The sequence below is a fragment of the Poecilia reticulata genome, linkage group LG9 (genome assembly GCF_000633615.1).
Source record: "Poecilia reticulata strain Guanapo linkage group LG9, Guppy_female_1.0+MT, whole genome shotgun sequence".
In the NCBI taxonomy this organism is placed as follows: domain Eukaryota; kingdom Metazoa; phylum Chordata; class Actinopteri; order Cyprinodontiformes; family Poeciliidae; genus Poecilia; species Poecilia reticulata.
This window is the reverse complement of record NC_024339.1, coordinates 21,936,166-21,957,309: the sequence shown is the minus strand read 5'-3', so window position 1 is coordinate 21,957,309 and position 21,144 is coordinate 21,936,166. Positions and strand designations below refer to the sequence as shown.

Below are 21,144 nucleotides of genomic sequence, written 5' to 3'. Positions count from 1 at the left end.
CACACACACACACCCACGCACACATGCTCTGTTTTTAACTCAAATCTTGATTAACTAATCAGCATCTCCTGGCAGCTGCAGCCAGATGACAAAATAAGAACCTTATTTATCCCTTTTTTTCCACTATCAGATGCCTTTAGTTGCTATGGAGACTGACTTAAAGCCTTGGAGCATCACTTTGTAAACTACACCCCCTCATGAGGAAATTATAAATTTTTTTTAATCAGTCACGAGGTTATCTTTGATCGATTTCTGACTACAATACGGCGGCGCTCAGAGTCAGGTGCATTCAGATGAGCTGATGATATGATGTTGCTGCCGCATCTATTTAAACTGCCTGTGAAAAGACAGAGCAGACTGGCCTTTTATCCATGGCCAGGGGTCATCTGCTACATCTGATTAACAGGAGACACGTTTGAGTGAAGGGATACGGCTCTCGGTATCTTTCTGTGTTTTGCTTTAACATTGAGTTAAAAAGCAACTGGATTTCCTTCAAAGTTTCTCTTTTCTGTTGCCAACCTCTCAAATGAGCGTATTTAAAATGTCGCAACTATTTCCAGTGATGTTTTTGATGACATAAAAATTCTGAACATAGATTGTGAAGTTTCAATAACTTGAATTAGTTTTACTGGGCTTTAAAAAAAAAAAAAAAAAAAATCCTGAGCACCAGTCCTCCAAGTCTTAAATCCCGTCTTTGTGCTGCCGTTCCTCTAGTGTGGAAACACAAAGAGGGAATTTGGAGGAATTTAGACAGCTTAGAGAGAAACCTGCTTTATGTGTCAAAATCAGACTTCAAAATCACCATAAAACATTTCTTTGTTATTCTCCATACATACAGTGCTTTGCGAAACTTTAATACCTCCTGAAGATTTTCACTGTCGATTTTCAACCACAAGCTTTATTTTGTCTCATTAGGATGTTGCTTAGAAGACCAAGAAAAAAAAAAAGTTTCATAAACATCAAGATAAAAACAAAATTAAGGGTGTGTTTTCTAAAACGGTTTACAAATAAAAATCTGAAAAGTGTGTGATTCAGTATCTTGTATTTTGACTTTGACTGGATCACGGAGCCACAACACGTTTATAAGCAGTTTTACTGTAGCTGTGGCTGTGCTGTTTAGGGTCGTTGTCCTTGGTAGAAGATGAACCAAGGCCTGAAACTCAACATCTCAAGAATCAAACAGATTTCTTTAGTGATTTTCAGAGGTTTAGCTTCATCCTTGTTCCTGTCAACTCTGGCACGGCCTGTCTCTACAGAAGAGAAGCATCACCACGGATTCTGCTGTGACGCTGCCACCTCCATGTCTCAGAGTGGGGGCGGTGAGGTGAAACAGTTGGATTTAAGTCTCATCTGGCCAGAACATCTTTGCTGTGTCCTCTACACGACTCGTGAAAAACTGCAAATGAAACTTCTTTGAACTTTTTTTTTTTTTTTCCCTGCATTGCCGCTCCAGCTTTAAGGCCAAATATCTGGAGAGCGCTATTGATCGTTGTGCCGTCAATGCACTCTGCCACCTTCGCTGCGGTTCTCTGCAGATCCTCAAGAATGACCACGAGCTTCTTGGCTGTGTCTCTGAATTGTGCTCTACTTATCAGTGTAGGTGGGTGGCTGCATCTTGCAAGTTGTGCAACACACATTCCGTTTTCACATGAGGATTTTTAGTGCACTGACAGATATTGAAAGCGTGGAATATTGTTGCGTAACCTGACACTGCTTTAAGCATCTCCACTGCTTTACGCCTGAGCTGCCTGATGTGTTCCTCCGTGATGCTGTTTGTCCTCCAACAAACCTCTGAGGCCTTCACTGTACAGCTGGATTTAGAGTGAAATTAAATTACACGCGAGTAGATTTAGGTTACAATTTCATTGGGTTGATGTGGATTATTTTTTTTCTTTTCTTTTTTAAGTCTTAGAGGTTAAACACAAATTGGCACCACACTTCCAGCTACTGTAGAGGTGACCTTGCCTAACTTTTACACATGGATGTGGACATATCATTAGCTCTCTCTAACAGCCAGTCAAGTGTGTCTTAACCTTGCGCCGCACGTCACATCCCGTCTGCCTCGTTTGCGAGGCGCGTTCGACGCTCGTCTGCGACGACTTTCATCAGAGAAAATCTCCCAGGTCAGCACACCGACCTGGCAATTACTGCGGCAGAAAATGTCCTCTTTTCTCTCAGCTTCACTGATAGCTCCTGCAAGAAAAGCTGTGGGTTATCCGACAGGGTGGGAGTCAACAAACGAGCAGCTGGCGGCGTGTGGGCTGGCGGAGGGGGCCCTGAGCCATCCGCCTGTCAACAATTACAGCTTTTCTTCCACGCCTAATGTTTCATCAAAAGGTGATAAGAGGTCAAATGTCCCCTGTGTGTCACCAACAGGGACATTTTACAACCATTCGTTCTGCTCAACGTTGCCGCTCGGAGAACACGAAGGTGAATGTGGACAGAAAGCAGGAGAAAGACGATGAGACGAGGCTCTGGGGGTTAAACTGTCCCTAAAGGTTGAGTCGCGTCAACAAGCTTGTGGCGCATCAACTGAGTGCCGCTGTCACATTTTTTATTTATTTATTTTTTTGTCAGACAGATCGGTGGGGCCTTATATTCGCAGAGGAATGGACCCGGATCGTCTGCTCTCTGCTCCTGTTGTGTCCTGCTTGTCCTCGCATCGTTGATGTCCTCTGAGCACCGACTGGGCCGCATGTCTGAGTCACTGTGTCTGTCTGCATTGACCCCATCAGCGGAGACGCGTAACCCGAATCAGGGGGCCGCGGGTACACTGAAGCAGCACAAAGAACAGCGACTGAAATTTACTCGCAGCATGTAGCAAATTGAATTAAAGCGCCGTTCCCAGTTACAATACTGCAGGGAATAGGCCACCGATGGAGGTCTGAGTGGCTGCAGTCAATTAGACAGTTTCCAAAGAGCTTAATGGACACCATCAGAGTAAGAGTGACCGAGCGAGGAGTAATCTGTCCTCTGAAATTTGTGATGAATAAGCCGAAGGATGCGTTGAGTCAGTACGCCTCCGTGCTGATGCAGCCTGGCGGTTTTATTTTGTTTTTTTTCATCATCTCAGATTGTATTTAAAAGGCTACTTGTGACCCAGTTTCGACTAGACTTTCATGCTTACTGTAGTCCCGGATTTCTGTTATTTTACTGAGATGGTTTTACAGACTGTTTGCGTCGCAGAATGCCTGTTTGCTGCCGATAGCTTCCAGAGGACAGCTGGCACAGCGCGGCCATAGGATGCGGTGACAGATGGATTTGAGCTTGATAGAGCATTCAGCAGGACGGGTCTTGTCTTGTTCTGTCTCTTATTGTTTAGTTGTTTTTTTGTTCTTTCTTTCTTTGTGCCATATCTCCATGACTTCCACCCACTGACGATGCTCTCCTCTCCCTCCTCTCTTGCTCCTCTCTGGACAGTTTCTCAGTTATCTCTCTAAATGCTCACTGTGTGAACTGCGCAGAAATTAGAGCTCTTTATGTAACACGTTGTGTCGTTTGGACTTTTGTGGAAGCAGTTGGAATATGTACCCATCTGTGAAGAGAATCACAAGTCATCTAAAAGCTGAAAGGATGCAAAAGTTTTTTTTTTTTTTTTGTTTTTGTTTTTTACGATATTCTTTGTCTTCTGTTTCATAACTCTTTGCATGCGAGACAGCTCAGCAAAGTTTTAATATCCAATAGTTTCTGCTTTCGTTTGCAAGCTGCCATGCTTCCCACAGACAGAGCGGTGTGACTATGTTTCCACCAGGAAAGGTTTCTGGTTTGTCTGTGTTGCTGCAGGTGGGTTCAGAACTCCATGCAGAGCATTAATCCATCAGCATCTTTCCAGAATTTGCTCCATTTCATATAAAAAATACACTACCCAGAAAAAGTTAGGGGGATTCGGCTTTTGGGGAAAACGTTAGGATGATCCAACTATTCAAATTTTCAGTACTTTTCACACAACTTGCTGCTCTCTAACAATGAACAGTGAAACTGACCTCAGGTGTTAGATCCATGAATCGACTAATACATTCCCTGGTTCAATCGGAGCTGCTATTTAAGCAGACCTCCTCATCATGCTGTTCACGTTTTGACATCATCTCAGATGGAAGTGACAGCTGAGCCTAGAGTGCCTCAGAGTGCCAGAGAGAGAGAGACTGGAAGAGTCTCCGAAGTGGACGTCCTTTGGCCACGTCCCGCACTGATGACTGATGACTGCTTCCTTGTGCAGCACAGAACAATGAGCGCCACTCAACTCCTGGCGCATTTAAGGGAGGTGAGAGGCGCCCGAGTGTCACGTCAGACCATTTGAAACTGAGTTCATCAGTGTGGTCAGTGATGACCTATAACGTCAGGACCAGGCGCCGTCTGATCCTGGCCTTACCAACGTCCAGAGAGCATTTCTGCTGACAAGTTGTTGGAGACGTCAAGGAGATGTTACAAGGTTACAGTGTGTCTAGTGAACAGAGGTGGGTTTTTTTGCCCAGGGCTGCGTTAGAATGGATGAGGTCGGGAGATGGATGTGGATCCAGATTAGATGGAGAGCATCTGAACATTAGCTTTCAAGTCTCAGTCTTGAATCATTTTCACCCTCTGGCAGGTTTTCTTCCAGGATTGTCCTGATTTCGTCCTGTCCATTTTCCCATTAATTCTGACCAGCTGGTCTGTCCTTCTAACACCAGAAAACAACATTTACCTCTGAACTTTTGTTTTGCCAACTTTCATAAAGGAAAGTTTTGTGCAGTTCAGGACTAATAGTTGTCCTGGGGACCGTTTCTCTCGTCTGAGCTGCAAATCTCTTCTGCTTCTTCAGAGTCTGGACCGAGTTGGATTGCTTAGGTCAAGGGTCACTTTACGCTCCAAAGAGCCATTCATAACCCCAGTCCCTTCTGTGTCCACTTTTGATGCAGCGTGTTCTATGAAATGTTAATATGAGTGGAAGATTATTGAGAAAAAGAGCATACTGTATTTTCCAACCCAACAGCAAGAAACATAAATCTAATGGAAGCGTTACATTTAGTGTCCTCCTGTTGTGGCAAAGCAATGTTATTATGCCATGAAAATATTGAAAACTGCTGAAACCCGCATCTAGTTGCTGCTGTATTATTTTTCAAGGTTTCTAAGAGTCATTATTAAGGAACGTCTAAAGAGCCACATGTTGCTCTGTGAAATGTTATGAGACGTTATCGCAGTGGAAGGAGATGAACTTAAAATACTGGCTCATTTAAATTATTTCATTTGTAAAACCTTTTCTTCCACTTCATAATTATGTGTTACATGGTTTCGCTTTATCACGTAAAATCCTTTGCAGTTGGTGGTTGTGGATACTTGTGCAAAGTACTTTATTATTGTGTTTTTCATTGAGCACAAGCCCGGGTTTTCTTTTAAAGCATTAAATAAATATCAATAAGTTACAATAAAAATCATATTTACTCTCATTCACTTGTCATCGCTCTTAGTTCCAGGTTTTGCAATAGATTTTCATGAAGCCTTGAGGGAAACTAAACTAAAACATATATATGTATATATTTTTTCCCATCCTGCTGTATCATCCATGTGCTAAAAGAGAAAGACATGTAAATGAATGAGACTGAAGATGATAAGTGGATTACATAAGCTGTGGACAAAGCCAGACTGATCCCAGGTTTGCAATCCTGACAGCAGCTTCGTGTGCAAACCAATCCTTTCAAACTCTTTTATTCCAACTGTTTCAGCCTTAACAAGAGGGAAGCAGAGAGTCAAGGTTTTTAAAACAGATCCAAGATCACTTCAGCTTTCTGTAACACATCATAGAACTCCGAAAAAAAATATTTTCCTCCGTCTCCGAAGAGGCAAAGAGGAGTGATACATCCTGCCGTCTGTAATGATTCTCCAGCTATAGGTCATCATTGATTAATTGAAATTTCACCTGTGAGGCCTGTAATAGATTTTATGTGCTAGTCAGGCGCTGTGGCCTTTGCATGACGCGTCTCTAATTGCTCATCAGCCTTTTCCCCACCACCACCACACACCCGGTGCTCCAGCATTATCCGTCACAAACACACATACCATTAAGGGCCACTCTTCTTCTTCTTTGCCCGTCCTGATACTCGGAGATGCAACAGCTTTTGTCTTTGCATGCTGGAAACTGATCAGGACCCACTGTTGTCAGGGAGACACGTTCTGTTTGGGTCTCGAGGAGCGAAGGATGAGATGCTCTTTTCCCCCGCACTGGTAAGAAGGCCGATTGGAAGGATGCAGACAGTGGGGCCACACTTTGCTGTCACACTCTCCTCCCACAAGCATGCTCAACGCTCTCTCGTACGCACATCGGCGGCACACGCACACATCCTGATGTTTCGATTTATGCTCATCAGCGGTATACACGCTCCGGCACTTGGTTTTTGTTTATTTGCTCTGTTTCGTGCTTGGCTCTGCAGACGTAGTGTTGCTCTCTCAAGCTCCGCCTCCGCATTTAAAACCAGGATTTGGATGACAAAGAGATACGAGATGAGAACACAAGCTGCTATTTTTAGGCCACGAGATGTGAGGCTGCAACTGAAAGCGGCCGCCGTGCGCATCTCATGTCTTCAGCTGCCTCAATTTGGGATTGATCTGTGATGATATGCGTTGGTAAGGGCAGGAAAATTTGCATTGTTTACCTGAGAAACGCAACAAAATGGGGATTGAAATAGCTTTGGATTCTGATAAAGTCACGCTGGGAATCCGATATTTGCACAGAGCCGACGTGAGGTTGCATGAGGCCAAGAGAAGAAATACATTTTTGTTCAGCAACACCGTGTCAACCATTCCTGCACCAATTTGTGGTGATTCTCACATTTAACACAACTTATTTTACAGGTGACTAATGAGGCAATAAAGGATCATATTGATTGAACAGCAGGTTATTTTTGCTCCTCCTAATTTTAACCTTTCTGTTACAGCCTTGTTGCTCTTCTGCCCACTTCAGCTGATCTTGCATGGTTTCCAAAATGTAGCCAAACAATCCCTCCGTTTAGCCATAAGAGCATCTGTCTCAAATGATTTAGCTGCTACTTTTAAAAGGCATTAGCAGGAACAACTCAATCAGTTTCATATGTTGGCAAAAGTCAAATTAGCCTCACGACATGTCAATAAAGAGAACACGTCTGAAGAAGAGCTTTTGACCTTTTCACAGCATTAAGCAAAGCACTCAAAAAAGAGAACATTATTATATTCTATTTGGATTATAACTTATTGGAATAATCAACTTCTACCAGTTTACAAAAAATTATACAGGGAAAAAAATCACTTCCAATGTTAACTTTTAGGTAAATCAGCCTTAATGACTTATCATCTATTTGCTAAATTGTCAAGGAAATTGTTTTTATGGTCGTGTTCAGATTTATAAAACATAAATTCAGGGGAAAAAAATGTTTTGGAGGAATATTTTAGAGTAAAAAAAGACAACAGAAACACAGAACAGTAAAGGTACTGCAGCGTGTGGTTTGGATAGAGAGACGGTCCCTTCAGCTCCAGTAGAGCTCTCTCAGCTGCTGGCAAAGGCTTTTGGGCTCTCCAGATGTGTTTTACCACGTCACATTAAAACACAGTCACTGACAGATGCTGAGCATGTTGGGCCTGTGGAGAGAAGCAACACTCTTTGCAGGAACATAACAATAATCATAGCTGGACTTGGTGTGGGCCACACAGTGGAACAGTTGTTAGAACCTTTGCTTTGCAACAAGAAGGTTCTGGGTTTGACTCCTGGCCTGTGGTTTCTCTGTGTGAAATCTCCATGTTCTCCTTGTGTGTGTATGGGTTCTCTCTGGGTGCTCTGGCTTCCTACCAAAAAATGTGAATGTGAATGTGCCTTGCCCGATGACCGCTGAAGATAGACACCACTTCCCCGTAACCCTGCAAGGATAAGCAGCTTAGACAAGGAATGGACGTGGCGTAGCGTCTGATGCAAAACAAACATCTTTCACAGCCACAGCACCAACATTTGGAATGGTTGATGCTGGTTTCATGTTTATATGGAAGGTTTGTTCTGAGAGTTCAGCTGTCTCACTGGAACTGGGTCACTTTTTTTCATTTGTGTTTCATATTTCTGGTCATTGTTGAGGTGTTTTTTTCCCCCGTTAGGTTTCCCATCAACACATGTGTCTCCTAAATCCCTGTGTATCACTTCGTGTTTGCTAATCAGTATTTCAGTGGACATGCATAATTTCCACTAATAACCCCTAGTTTTTAGTCTTTTCTTATCAGATCCTCTTGTTGTCCAATAATATCTATTGTTTCCTCTTGTGTTCTTGAATTAATTTCACCGTCTTTTGTGTTTCCTCCTGTACGTTTGTTAACCTTTCCTGAATAAATAACTTTCTTGCTTGCAACCTGGTCCTCCGCTACTAATTAATAACAAGCTAAAGAACACAAACACATATTTTATTTGAAAAAACAAGGCGAGAACAATGTTGCATTTCTGCTGAAATACTCAAAATGGGCAGGAGAGCAAAGACTGTCCAAATATTAATCATTTAGAGACTGTTCATTCAGGTTTTGAGAGTCGTCTGTTTGAGAGTCGTGTACAAAATATTTGTCCCCAGCAGGAGCTTTGCTGAGCACGTATTCTGTATTATAAAGTGGAAAAGATTATGTCTCCATGGGAACATTAAACTAACCATCTAAGTATGTTTCAACTCTGACATCAGAACAAAAGAAGAAAAAGAAGAATTTCTTCAGAATCTGCTCTATTCCTTGTTAAACTGTCTACAGTGAATTGCAGTAGAATATTTCACTGACTCAGACACAAGCAGCTGAATATTTTTAAGTTAGCTACAAATGTGTGTGTGTGTTTTTTTTTAACATAGCTTGAAAAATATCTAGGTTTTTCTTAGTAGTCATGGTACTGATCGATTTGTTAACCTAGTCTGTCTGAATTTGTGCTCTTTTAAGGTCCCAAGGTCAGCAGGGGGGCAGATGGCAGCAGTGATGTCTGCCATCTACACTCAGTCACTTCTTAATGGTGCTAGATGCCTTGGAAAGAGAAGTCGTCATATTTACACCTGTTTTCTCACCGTCCTCTTCCCCGTTTTGCCTGCAGTCGTTCCATACATCTCTCCTCCACGCCTCATCAGCCTCATTACCATCCCACTCATGTGAGACTGTTTCTTCCTGTTGACACGGACCCATAAATAACTTCTTCCAGGCCCAGTGAAGGCAAATTCATTCTCATCAGCGTGCCGACATTATCAGTAACATCACCACACTGATCATCGCCTTTTCCCTTATCTTCCGCTGTCATAAATTATCAGCTGCATACGTGGGATGAGCAGCATGCTGGCATGAAAAGGACATTTTTGTGTGTGATTAAATTTCTTCTTTTTGAATTCAAGTTCTGGTGGAAACGAACAAAGCTACAGAGAGCAGCATCAATCAAAAATCAAATCAATTTTTGTGTTTTAGTGCCACACGTGTTGGTCGTATCAGCTTATCATTTATAGTATGTCAGGCAGTCTGCATTTTGATATTTTGAAAAACCAATGTATTGAAAAGCCAACATTATACAACAAAAAAAGGTTGAATAATCTGACATAAATTAAAGTGTATCAGTGAGCAACCACTCAAACACATTTAATCTGAGCAGCTTTCAAAATCAAGGCAGGGTTTCAGCAGAGATTGTGATCATGAATGGATTTTAATCTCTCTCTGCTCTTCACTCACTTTCGAAGATCTACACTTTTATAAATTGCTTCCAGATTTATTGCACAGTGGTGCAGTTGGTAGAGCTGTTGCCTTGCAGCAGGAAGGTTCTGGGTTTGATTCCCAGCCCCGGTCCTTCTGCATGGAGTTTGCATGTTCTCCCTGTGCATGCGTGGGTTTTCTCCGGGTACTCCGGCTTCCTCCCACAGTCCAAAAACATGACTGTCAGGTTAATTGACAATAAATAAATCTCTATATTCTCCCTGAGTGTGTATGGTTGTTTGTCTTGTCGCTGAAGATAGGCACCACTCCTGACCCCACTAGGGACAAAGGTGTGCAGAAAATGGATGGATGTTAAAAATGTGTCAGTGCAGCATTAGAAACAAATCTCAATGTAAAAGGATTCCTCCAACTCTCAATGTTGGAGAACTGCAGCAAAGAGTTACCAAGTCATTAGGAACATGACTTGGTAGAATTTTCTGAATTCTACAGAGATGGAGAAACTTAGAGCAAACTTTCAGTGAAAAACGCTCAAGGTGGGAGCGGTATTAAACAAAGTGAATGCTCCTTATGAGAAAAACGGGTTTCATGCCCACTGTTAGATACAGTCACTGGGAACCTTGTTTACTCATTGAAAATGCCTGGAGATTTTAAATAATCTATGTGGCTCCTCTACAAAGCTCATCATCTAAATTTGTCAGTATTTTGTCTTTTAACAGGAGAATAATGACATCATTTCTTACATGCCCATCTTGGCCCCTGGACTTAAATCCAGTAGAAAACTTTTACAATAAGCTGAAGAGTTTGTATATGAGGGGAGAGATTTCACAAAGAGGATTAGAAAAACATGCAAAGTATCGCCGCAAATCAAGTAGAAGTAACTTTTTCTTACCAATCAGTTGCCTTTCAAAACACTGACAAAGAGGCAACCTTGAAAGCTTTTATACACCAAGAATAAGTTGATCAAAGCTTCCCAGCTGTGTCTCTTCACATCAAACTGGTCTGAGTAAAAATAGTACCACTTGCTAAGACTTTGTTGTTTTAAAAAACTTTGTTGTTATGACATGCTGAGTCAGTTTTGCTTCATTGTCTCTCACATATTGGATATTAGGAGGAATTGTTCCCTTTGATTTGCTGGAAAACCCAGATCCAGATCCGCCAAAGATGTGAGACAGACCAACATTCCCAGCACTTCCAGTGCTTTCAGTTTTTCTTAATGAATTTTTCAGTTTAATTTAACAGTGGGAACAATGTGCAGTATTAAAAAGAAATTATTTTTCTATCGAGAGCATAAAAATGCTGACCAGTGTCGCCCATAATAAAATCCTTAGTCTCTAAAGGAACACATTTTCCATCAATAATACATTTACTGTATTGAAAATGTTCAGAAGCAAACGTTTTCCTGTTTTTCTGAACAATTTTGTTGAGCTGCAATGCAAATAACAAGATTGAACCTTATGTGGAATATAATTGTGAGTAAAATATTGTGAAATTGGTGTTGAAAACCGAAAACTAAAACACTTAACTCAGTGATGAAATCCATTTTCTGTGCTTGCTTCATGCTTGCAGCAGGTTCACAGAACAGCTGGTGCCTGTTTCCAGCGGTCACTGGGGAGGAGATGGGGGGCACTCTGCACGAGCCGGCTGTAATTCCCAGGGCAACACAGAGACACTCCAGGGCAAACAACCACACATTCATTCATAACGTCATTTCTAAATGCATTTTTAGAGGCCAGTTAACCTAACATGCATGACATTGGTCGGTGGAAGGAAACTGGACAGACCTGTGCTTGCTCAGAGAGAACAGGCACAGAAAGGCTGAGATTTGGACCGCCCAATCAGATTACTGCCAACAGTGCTGCTAACCACGGCACCACCATGCTGACTGATGAAATCCTAAAACTCCTTTCCAGTAATTGTATTAGAGTTGCTGAAATGATTGTTTCCTGTACGGTTCCCACTGTCTCCACAGCATGGTAAGCTAAATTAAACATAGATGAGTTTCATCTGAGCCCACGGCAGTCTCAGAAAGCCAAGCCGCTGTTAAAGCAGAGCTGGTGGTGACTCTCTGTCTTGTTCATCCCTTGATCCTTCTGCCTTTTTCCATCTTTTCAGCATTCTCTCAGGCTTCTCCTTGTTTTTTATTTTTTATTTTCAGCATCTGTTTTTTTTTTCCCTCCAGAAGATCACTTTCCCCTCTCCTTCAAGTTTCTGGCTCCCTCTTTTATCAGATAAAATATTGATTAATTCATTGGCTGCCGGTTGAGGCTGCTGGCGTGGTTTAACACAACACTTATGAGAGTTTTAGGAAACTCACCATGAACAGAAGTGAGGAGGATCACAATGTTTTTATTGCTTTTTTAATTGCCCGTTGAAACTCACCATAATCAAACAAGTCATTAAAGCTGAATGTACCATGGACAACAAATTCTGACAGTGAAAACAGTAAAACTGTTGCTTTTTCTTCCTTTGACTCAGAATGATTAGTTCTGTCTAACATCGGTCATCGTCCTTGAATGTGTGTAGCTAGGAGACCGAGCGGCGTTTTCTTCTCGGTGATCACCAAATGACTTTACATGAAGAAGGCGAAGCTCAGGGAGTTGTGTCAGCGTCAGGAATTCATTCACTGCTCACTTTCTCTGCAGCAGAGGCATCCAAAATGTGATAAAGAGCCAAAGAGCTTTTAGAATATAACAGGAACACGCAGTGCTCTTCTGCCCACTGTAATCACTCTGGTGTGTAAGTATGTGAACCGCATTCTCTGAGAGGTGCTGCAAAAAAAATAATGCACAACTTTTACAATGCAAACACAGAAACTTTCTGAGCCATTTCAACATTTTTCAGACTAATCCCAAACAAAGCTCAGCTCTTCAAACCACATCAATCAGCAATCTACCTGAAATTACTTAAAGTAGTGTGAAGTAGAAGGGAAATGAATGTCTGGTTGAAAACTAACAAAGCACATTGTCATAAACACTCCATATCCGTGGTGAGACATAGTGGTGGCAGCATCATGCAGTGGGGATGCGTTACAGCGCAGAGGTTGTTTGTTTGTTGTGTAAATCCCACTTGCTCAATAAAGTTTATTGTGAGAGCGGATGCAGACTACAAAATAAGAGCATGAATATAAACTTCCAAGTTAAAATGACTTAAGTAGATAACCAAACTGTCAACATATTTGTCAAACGTCACAAAACAGCCAAGTCAATTAATGCTTCAGAATTTATCCAGAAAATTAATTTAGGGGAAACTATGTGTGCTAGAGGCTTTCAAAGCAAGAAAAAACGCTAGAAGTTAAATTAGCTCTGTTATTAGCGCATTAGCGTATAGCCACCACCACTACTGGCTAAAACTGTGAGGATTTGGTTTTCTGTGTGTTATTTTAGTTCCGTGTTGTCCCATCTTCCCTTTGATTGTCTTCCCTGTGTATTTAATCCCACCTGGGTCATTCTCTGAATTTGGTGCGTTTTGTGTCCCACAGGTTTATCGCAAAGATTTTCATATAATGCAAACCACATTTTTTGAGAAAATCAAGAATCTGCATCTGTGTTTTCCTGTCGGGTCATTAGCCGTGTATCTTCCCAGTGCTACCAGTGTGTTTGAGTTCTTATCATTCACCTGTGCTACCTGGATTTCTGTTCACCTTCCTGTTTATCATTAAAATCATCATTTCTCACAACAACTTGGGTCCACCACCTCCACCACCAATACAATCATGACAAAAACATATCTAAATCATAGAAACAGCATCAACTAGTTGACAAAATATGTGTGTAATTTTTTTATTCTAACACATAAAACTTTATAATTTAAGCTGTTTGTTTTCTTAAATCAATTTTGGACACATTTTTGTGTTTTTCTCTGTCATTCAGGAATGGTTGGATCTGCGCTGCAGAGGCGTCCGCAACGCCAACGCTTACATCCTGGTGTACGACATCTGTTGTGTGGAGAGCTTTGAATACGTGAAAATGATCAGACAGCAGATAGTGGAGAACAGGTACACTTACACGTTTCCTTTCCCCTTCTGATCTACAACCTTTTCACTTCATTGCTTAAATAAAGCTGCCTCATCTCTCAATTAAGCGCCAGCAACAAAGCTTTTTAGTCTAACAGTTGCAACAGATATATGTTTACTCTTTCTGTGGTGGTATCTTTTAATTTAGCACCGTCCTCCTTGAAAACTGAGCAACTTTGTTTTGACATTTGATGCAGCGCTTCTCCACGAGCGCTGTCTAAGGCAAAACCAGCAGTTTGAAGATTATGTGGGAGATATATCTGCCTTTATTTCACACGAAGGGAACAACGGGTGAAAACCAGGGCGATAAAATACAGATCCAAAGTCTCCTGAACGGCTTTGTGTCAACATACGTGAGGCTAAAGGGCTGAACATTAAGGATCAGAAGAAAACCTGCTTTGTTATCCACAACACTGGCACACCTGAATATATTTCCATATAGAGAGGGACTTCATTTGTTTGCCGTGTAGTACATGACCAAGCTGCCAACACAAAGTCCATCCTCCCCTCCATGTTTATGGTGGGAGACAGAAACCCATAGGCAACGTGCAGGGTGTATGCCAGAGGAATCCCAAGCAGGAGAGGCATGTTTTCACAGGACACAGATCCCATGTCAGAATGAAAGAGACTCGCCAAGCGCCAGGCGGGGACCAACCTGGTGTGGAGTTCATGAATAATGGAGGCATGGAGGGTTTCTCTCTCTGTAGCTCCAAAAGAACAAAATGTTTGGTTGAAATGATCTGGCTCTACAAAAATCTGCTGAAAACCAGAGCAACGCTGAATTTTCTCTCTTGTTTCTGCAGCCCTCTAGCATGAACCTTTAGTTCACCGAAGCTTCTGATGACGCTAGGTCCCTTCCCACATGGTTTTCATAAGAAGACATGAATCCAAACACTTCCACGTAGATTGTTTCTCTCCCTCTGAGAAATCAATGATTTGTGAGATGATTTTTAGTTTATGTGAGATTACTGAGCACTGCCTCAGGGCTTGAAAAATGAACTGCGCATCTGTCTCTTTCTTATGTAATTCTCTCTGTCAGGCTATTGGTCTATCAAAGCAGGTGTGGAAATATGCCCTCAAATGCGAATCATTGTCAAAGATTTACACCCAATTCGGGACAAAAAGATCTTTATTCATTAATAGAAGAAAAGATAAATTAATAATTCATCAGTTTTTGCAAGATTCTACCTCTGCATAATCTTTGCAGTCATTTAAGCAGAAGACTTATTATCTGATTTAAAAGCTTGCAGAAGATTTCCCTCCACTAATGCTCCAAATCCGTTTGTTAACTTGAATAAAATGTGTAGCTCCAGCTAAAGCAGTGCAAAAAGGATTTTATTGCATTGAAATAAAATGTATTCTAAGTAATCTCTATTTTTATTATCTGACTGACACAAAGGATCCCTAAGCCAGCCACAAGATTCTAGTAATAATGTTTTGACCTGAGAGCCTACAACACAGGTTCTTGGGTTGTGCTGCAGGACTCAGATTTATAAAATCCAGCTTCGGTCCAACATTTACATGCAGAAACCTTTAGTATGAATTACTTTAATTTAGGGTTTATTTGTCTTGTTTGTTTTTTTGCGCAAAACATTGATCCAAATCTGAAGATTGGGGAAAATATTACAAGTATTCGCCTTGTGTGCTGCTGGATTGTAGCCAGGTTACAAGATGAGCTTAAAAATGTAAAAAAAAAAAAAAAAGACTCAACAGGGCCAGGAGTAAAATTAACAGGCATTTTACTGAAAAATGAAATAGAAAACATTAAAAAGTGAAAGTGACATTGAAAGTCATCAAGACTGTTTGGTGAAAGAAAAGTTTCTCTTTTTGGTGAAAGTTTCTTCACCAAAAAGAAGAAACTTTCTTCTTTTTGGTGCTTTTTTGCAAAGAGAAGTAACTTAAAGATGTTTGTTTTTTTTTGTTCTTTAAGCTCTTCTCTTGCAGATGTTGTCTCTTGTTTTTAGAGTCCAAAATGAAAAAGTTACTGTCTTACTACATCTGATCTCTGCTGTGTGTGATGGCTGATGCAAGTGGTCTAGACTGTGCATCTTAGCTATGCAGTAATGTGTAAAGACAGAAAGCTTTTCTGCCTTTGCCACAATGGGGTCATCATGACACTGTGAATGCCTGACAGAAAAATAACATGAAAATGATATTAAACCTTAACCAGAGTCTAACTTTTCAAGGCGAGTGGTCTGAAAATGTCTACTTTATTCTTCGTTTGGTGCTCCGGTTTTATTCCAGTTTCTCTTTGAAGGTCAACCTACAACGTGGTTATGACTATCCAGCACAAAATGTGAATACTTGTGTCAACCTTCATGGTTTTAGGATTGGGTTGAGGAGTGTACAACACAAAACCAGAGAAACCAGGTGTTTTGGGGTTTATTTTGCAGTTATCAACAATATTGTGACATGATTCTGGTTCGGTATTTGACCACTGTTCTCATCAGAAATGATTGAGTTTGCTTATCTCTTGGCGTGGACCTGACTTTTAATCATAACCTGTACATTTTCATTATGGTTGAGGTGATGCCCGTTTGAGAAGTTCTATTCTGGTTTATCCATTTCAAAACTGGTTTTCATCTTGTGTTTTGGGATCTTTGTGCTGTTGGGACCTCATCTCACCTTGGAGATAGTCTTCTTCATTGTTCCAGGCACTTTGTGAAATGGAATAAAACCACTGTCAGTGAAACAGCTCTAAACAGTGTGATGCTACGACCACTGCGCTTGACAGCTGGTGCGTTGTTGTTAGGTTTAAAAGCTTTATATCTATTACCTCTCACTCATGTCAAATAGTTTCATTTCTTTCTAGCTTGACCATTGAACTAGAAAGACATTTAGAGAAAATGTCTTTTTTCAAATTTTCAAATTTTAACCAGTCTTAAAAGAGTCCATTTTAGAGCATGAATTTTATTTTTAATTTTCATCTTTTCAGTCTATGAAGATGTCAAACTGGATTCACTTTAAGCAGCTTCTGGTTTATGGAAGGCTTCAGTTCTTGAACACCCTAACCAATGTCCAACTTCCTTTCATCTGAGGGTGACAATTTGGATCAAATAATTGAATGTTTTCACATCTGGGAGTTTCAGCAAGACAAAGATCCCAAAAGGAAACCAAGAGGTTTTAGATTATGCTTAGACACCAAGTCTGTGCTCAAATTCATCGCCAGATTTGTGCAAGGACTTTGTGCATGGCATTGAAATCTGTCTGCAACTTGCTAAAATATATTAAAACCTCTAAATGTTGTTCTTACAGTTCATAGAAGCTCTATGTTGGATAATCATTTTACCCTAAAACAATTACCTTAAATAAATAATTTAAGCTTCAAAATTTACATGACCCCTACACTGAAGATGAGTCGATTCAAATGTCTGACTGGAACTTTATCTTAAGGCCCAAATGTACTTCATTGCTTACCATATGTTTTTATACTCAGTAACACCGTAAACCGCCTACTGCAGAGGGAGGCCCCTGGAGCCAGTGTGTGCTCCACTCTTCCTGTCCACCCCCACACACCTCAGAAGATGGGCACACACACACACACACGCACACACACACCCCCACACACACGCACACGCACACACACACACACACACACACGCACACACACACACGTGCACACGCACACACACACACTCACTACACAGTGACAACAGGTTTGGCAAACACCAAGCTGATAGCTGTGCCTTTTGAAACCAACCCCTCCTTCTTTTTTCCCACTTCACATTCTCCTTCAGGGAAGGCAGCAGCAGCGAGGTGCCAATCCTAGTGGTGGGTAACAAGCGGGATCTGCAGAGGCAGCGCTTCATGCCCCGCAGGGCCGTGTCAGTCCTGGTGAAGAAGACGTGGAAGTGTGGCTACGTGGAGTGCTCTGCCAAGTTTAACTGGCATGTGGTCCTGCTCTTCAAGGAGCTGCTGGGCATCGCCGTGGCACGGGGCATGCGCCAGAACCATACCTCCACCCGTCTGCAGGGGGCGCTACAGAGGAATCGGTGCACAGTCATGTGACCCCGAGAGCTTCCTCCACCCTTTCTCATGTCCGTGGTGGAGCAGACCCTGGAGAAAAGGACTCTTTATCGTAATGGCTGGAAAAATACCCCGTGGCCTCCTGCTTAACTGAGCTGATTTTTCATGAGGTTTATTTGACTCTGCGCTGTAAAAGACTCTGAAATTCCACACATGCTCATCCAACCACTTCCTAGTCTAATCCTGTGTAGAAAGGAGGAAGCCGATAGAAGCAACAGCAACTTGAGATCCAACAGAGTTATGTTTTCACACATCAGCCTGAAGGCTAAACATTTCAGGCCGGGTCTCCGAATGTAACACGACTCATACATCAGGTCTGTAACTGGGCCGGACAGCATGAAAGCTGTGTTTGTAAGACTCAAAACCAGAGAGGCAGCAATATTATTGAGTCTTCCTTTTGAATTTGTCATATTCAGGATGGTGAAAAGGCACAAGCACAGATATGACGCATTAGAATTTACTTCGAGATACAAGGCCAATATCCACAATAGAAGATGACAAAGATAAAGAAAAACAAAGGTGCACATCACTGAATATGATCAATAAGATTATTAGTTTCAGTGATTTAATTCAAGAATGAAAACTTATCTATCACAAAGATTCATTACACAAAGAATGATATATTTCAAGCGTCCATTTTGTTCAAATTGGAGGATTATGGATCCCTGTTAATGGAAACACACAATTTAGGTTTTAAGAAAGTTTGAATATTACACAAGATTGATTGAAAAAAATATATAATGCAGAGATGTCAATCTAATGAAAAATATGCCATGAACAGTATAGGCATTCAGTGCTTGGTTGTTGTTGTTTTTTTTTTTTGTGCATAAATTACAGTATAAATGTCGCACGGCATCGAGGTTACCAGCCTGTGGTTCTGCTAAGGTGTGGAGGAAGTCCATGTTGCTCTAATAGGGACCTTTCGCTCGTCTGCATTGTTGGTTCTTGTGTCTCTTATCTTTTTGTCGACAATACTCAGAAGTTTCTCATTGGGTCAGTTGCATTTTGATTATTTAAGCAGGTATTGCTACTTTTAGCAGTGATACCAATGAAAAATCCTGCTGGAAAATGAAATGATCTCCATAGAGCTAGTCAGAATAGGACATTATGACTTTGGATTTAAGTAAACACAGTGGACCAACCCCAGCAGATGACATGGCACCCCAAAATGATAACTGCCTCTGGAAACTTCACACTGAACTTCAAGCATCTTGGATTCTTTGACTCTCAACTCTTCCTCCAGAATCTGGAGCCTAAATTTTCAAATGAATTTCAAACTCTGTCTTCATCTAAACAGAGGACTTTGGATCAGTGAGCAACAGTCTAGTGCCTTTTCTACTCAGACTAGACAGGATGCTTCTGTCAGGAGTGGGCTTATATGCTTTTCTTCTTTTGGACACGTGATACAAGAGTCTTAGTCCATGTCTTGAGTACCCACATGTATGAATGGAGACTCTTGAAGCATTAACTTCTACTGCTGTCTACATCTTGTGAATCTTTCCTTAACTCTTGAATGTGCTTCACTTTACAATCTTCTCAAGGCTGTGTGGAGAATTTATCCGTTCTCCATGCTGAGTTCTTGATGTATGAGATTACAGAAGAGTCAGTGAGTTGAATTCATGAATTCCATTTATTAATGCCAAAATACAGCTGGTCCATTTTTTATGCTACCTTTAGGAGTTAGCAGCACAAAATGGCAACAAGCAACAGTTGGTCACTTCCTTTGTTAGCCTGTGTCTAAGCCACACCCTAAAGAGGGCGTTTCCTAGTGTGTCATATCCTTTACCCTTAGCTGTGAAGGTGTTTCCTAGCTTGTCATTTCCTTTAGCTTTAGCTTTGCAACTAGATAAAAGAGATAAAAGAAAAACACAGAATTATTTATTCTCAACAGCTGAAAGATATTTCTTTTGCTTGTGCACCGTTATCAGACACCCTCTGTCATTACACTCAACTTTCCATTAAAAGCTTGGATGCAGCTGTTCTACGAACAGCAAACCTTTACAGCTTACTTTCCAGTTACTGTTTGTTGAACAACAATCATGATCACACCAAAACATTTCTGTGTTGGAAAATAAATTTTTATTGCTGTTTAGTTTACTTCATTTTTTGAGAAGCAAAAGTTTCAATTTTTATTTGATGTAAGCTATCATCATCCAAATTAACCAAACCAAATGCTTGAAATATATCATACGGAATGTAGTGAATATATATAATGTACAAATTCCCTGCTTTAATTGAATTGCTGCAATAAATTAAATCTTCTAGAAAGGTTTTCTTAAAATGTACATAGACATGATTAGATGGTATTTTATTTTAGGTCTGATGAATTAGCCTGCAATAGACATTCTTTCCCTGACTCTGTTACAGATTAGGGTTAAGGTTGTTCGTCCCCACCCAGGGTGTTTTAAGGCAGCAGAAAACACTGCAGTCCCTTATTATGACAAACTGTGCGGCTTTACACTACCGTCTGACCTCACTCAGACTCTGTTTCTGCAGAGTATATTGAAACTAGGGACATAGGGACACGCAGGAGCATAAAATCAGAACCTGTGGTGTGTATGTGTGTGCTTAATGTACTTTAATTGTGGGCCCTGACAGATTTGTGGGGACCAAACTTCTGGACCTCAGTGGACGCTGGCATCCCCATGATGGTAGGTGTTAAAGCGTATGCAGGTATCTGTGTGTGAAGAAGAGGGCAAGCCAAGGCAAAGGGAGACGGTTAGATAACTGACTTTCAGGCAGATAAAGGACAAACACAGCAAGATAGGGAAACAGATGTTGATGCTTCGGATCAGAATGGAGCAATAAACCCCTGCAGTGATGCCCTCAACCGACTACACACCAATATATCATATTGAAAATGCCTCTTGCGGTTGCTGTAATCCGTGTGCAATGCACTCTTGCATCCTATAAAAGTGCATAAACACAGCTCAGTGGCTCCTACATGTACCATCCAGGATGCAAATGGATCATTACTAAAGCTTTAACATCACTATCGGAATAGCGTCAAAATGGCAATGTTGTGAGCAGCTCTTATTTGGTTTTGACTAGATCAAGGTAGGTACTTTGAGAACACATCTGACCAATTTGTATATAAGAAAGGCTCCAGAGGGATCATCTTGCATGCTATTGTTGGTCAAATCCAACAGGTCAGGGTTTAATTGCACTGATGTGAAAATGTGATCTTGTGTTTAATTATTTTTTTGTACTACATGGTTTCCTGACTCCACAGTGAGCAGCTGAGTGTATGAATGTTATCATTTTTCAAAGGCATGTGAGAGCACAAGCTCATGATTTCCTCCAAATGTAGTGCTAATCCTTCAGTGGGGCCAGATGGTTGCATTTTTTGTAGTAGTACAAAAAAAAAAAAAAAAACCAGAGAGAAATATGTAGCAGAGAAATGAGAAAGCAACTGTGTGTAGCATGAGTTCCCATCCGTTTGTGTGTGTGTGTGTGTG

At 41.1% G+C, this 21,144-nt stretch overlaps 1 protein-coding gene across 1 annotated transcript in view; it reads left to right on the top strand.

Moving 5' to 3' along the window:
- The window catches only part of rasl10a (RAS-like, family 10, member A), a 22,427-nt gene extending 1,365 nt beyond the window's left edge, over positions 1 to 21,062 (top strand). The window contains exons 2-3 of the mRNA XM_008418635.2: positions 13,518 to 13,642; positions 17,398 to 21,062. Coding sequence (XP_008416857.1) covers positions 13,518 to 13,642; positions 17,398 to 17,668 — 396 coding nt within the window. The 3' untranslated portion in view covers positions 17,669 to 21,062. The remainder of the gene's footprint in view (positions 1 to 13,517; positions 13,643 to 17,397) is intronic.
- Positions 21,063 to 21,144: the final 82 nt, after the last annotated feature.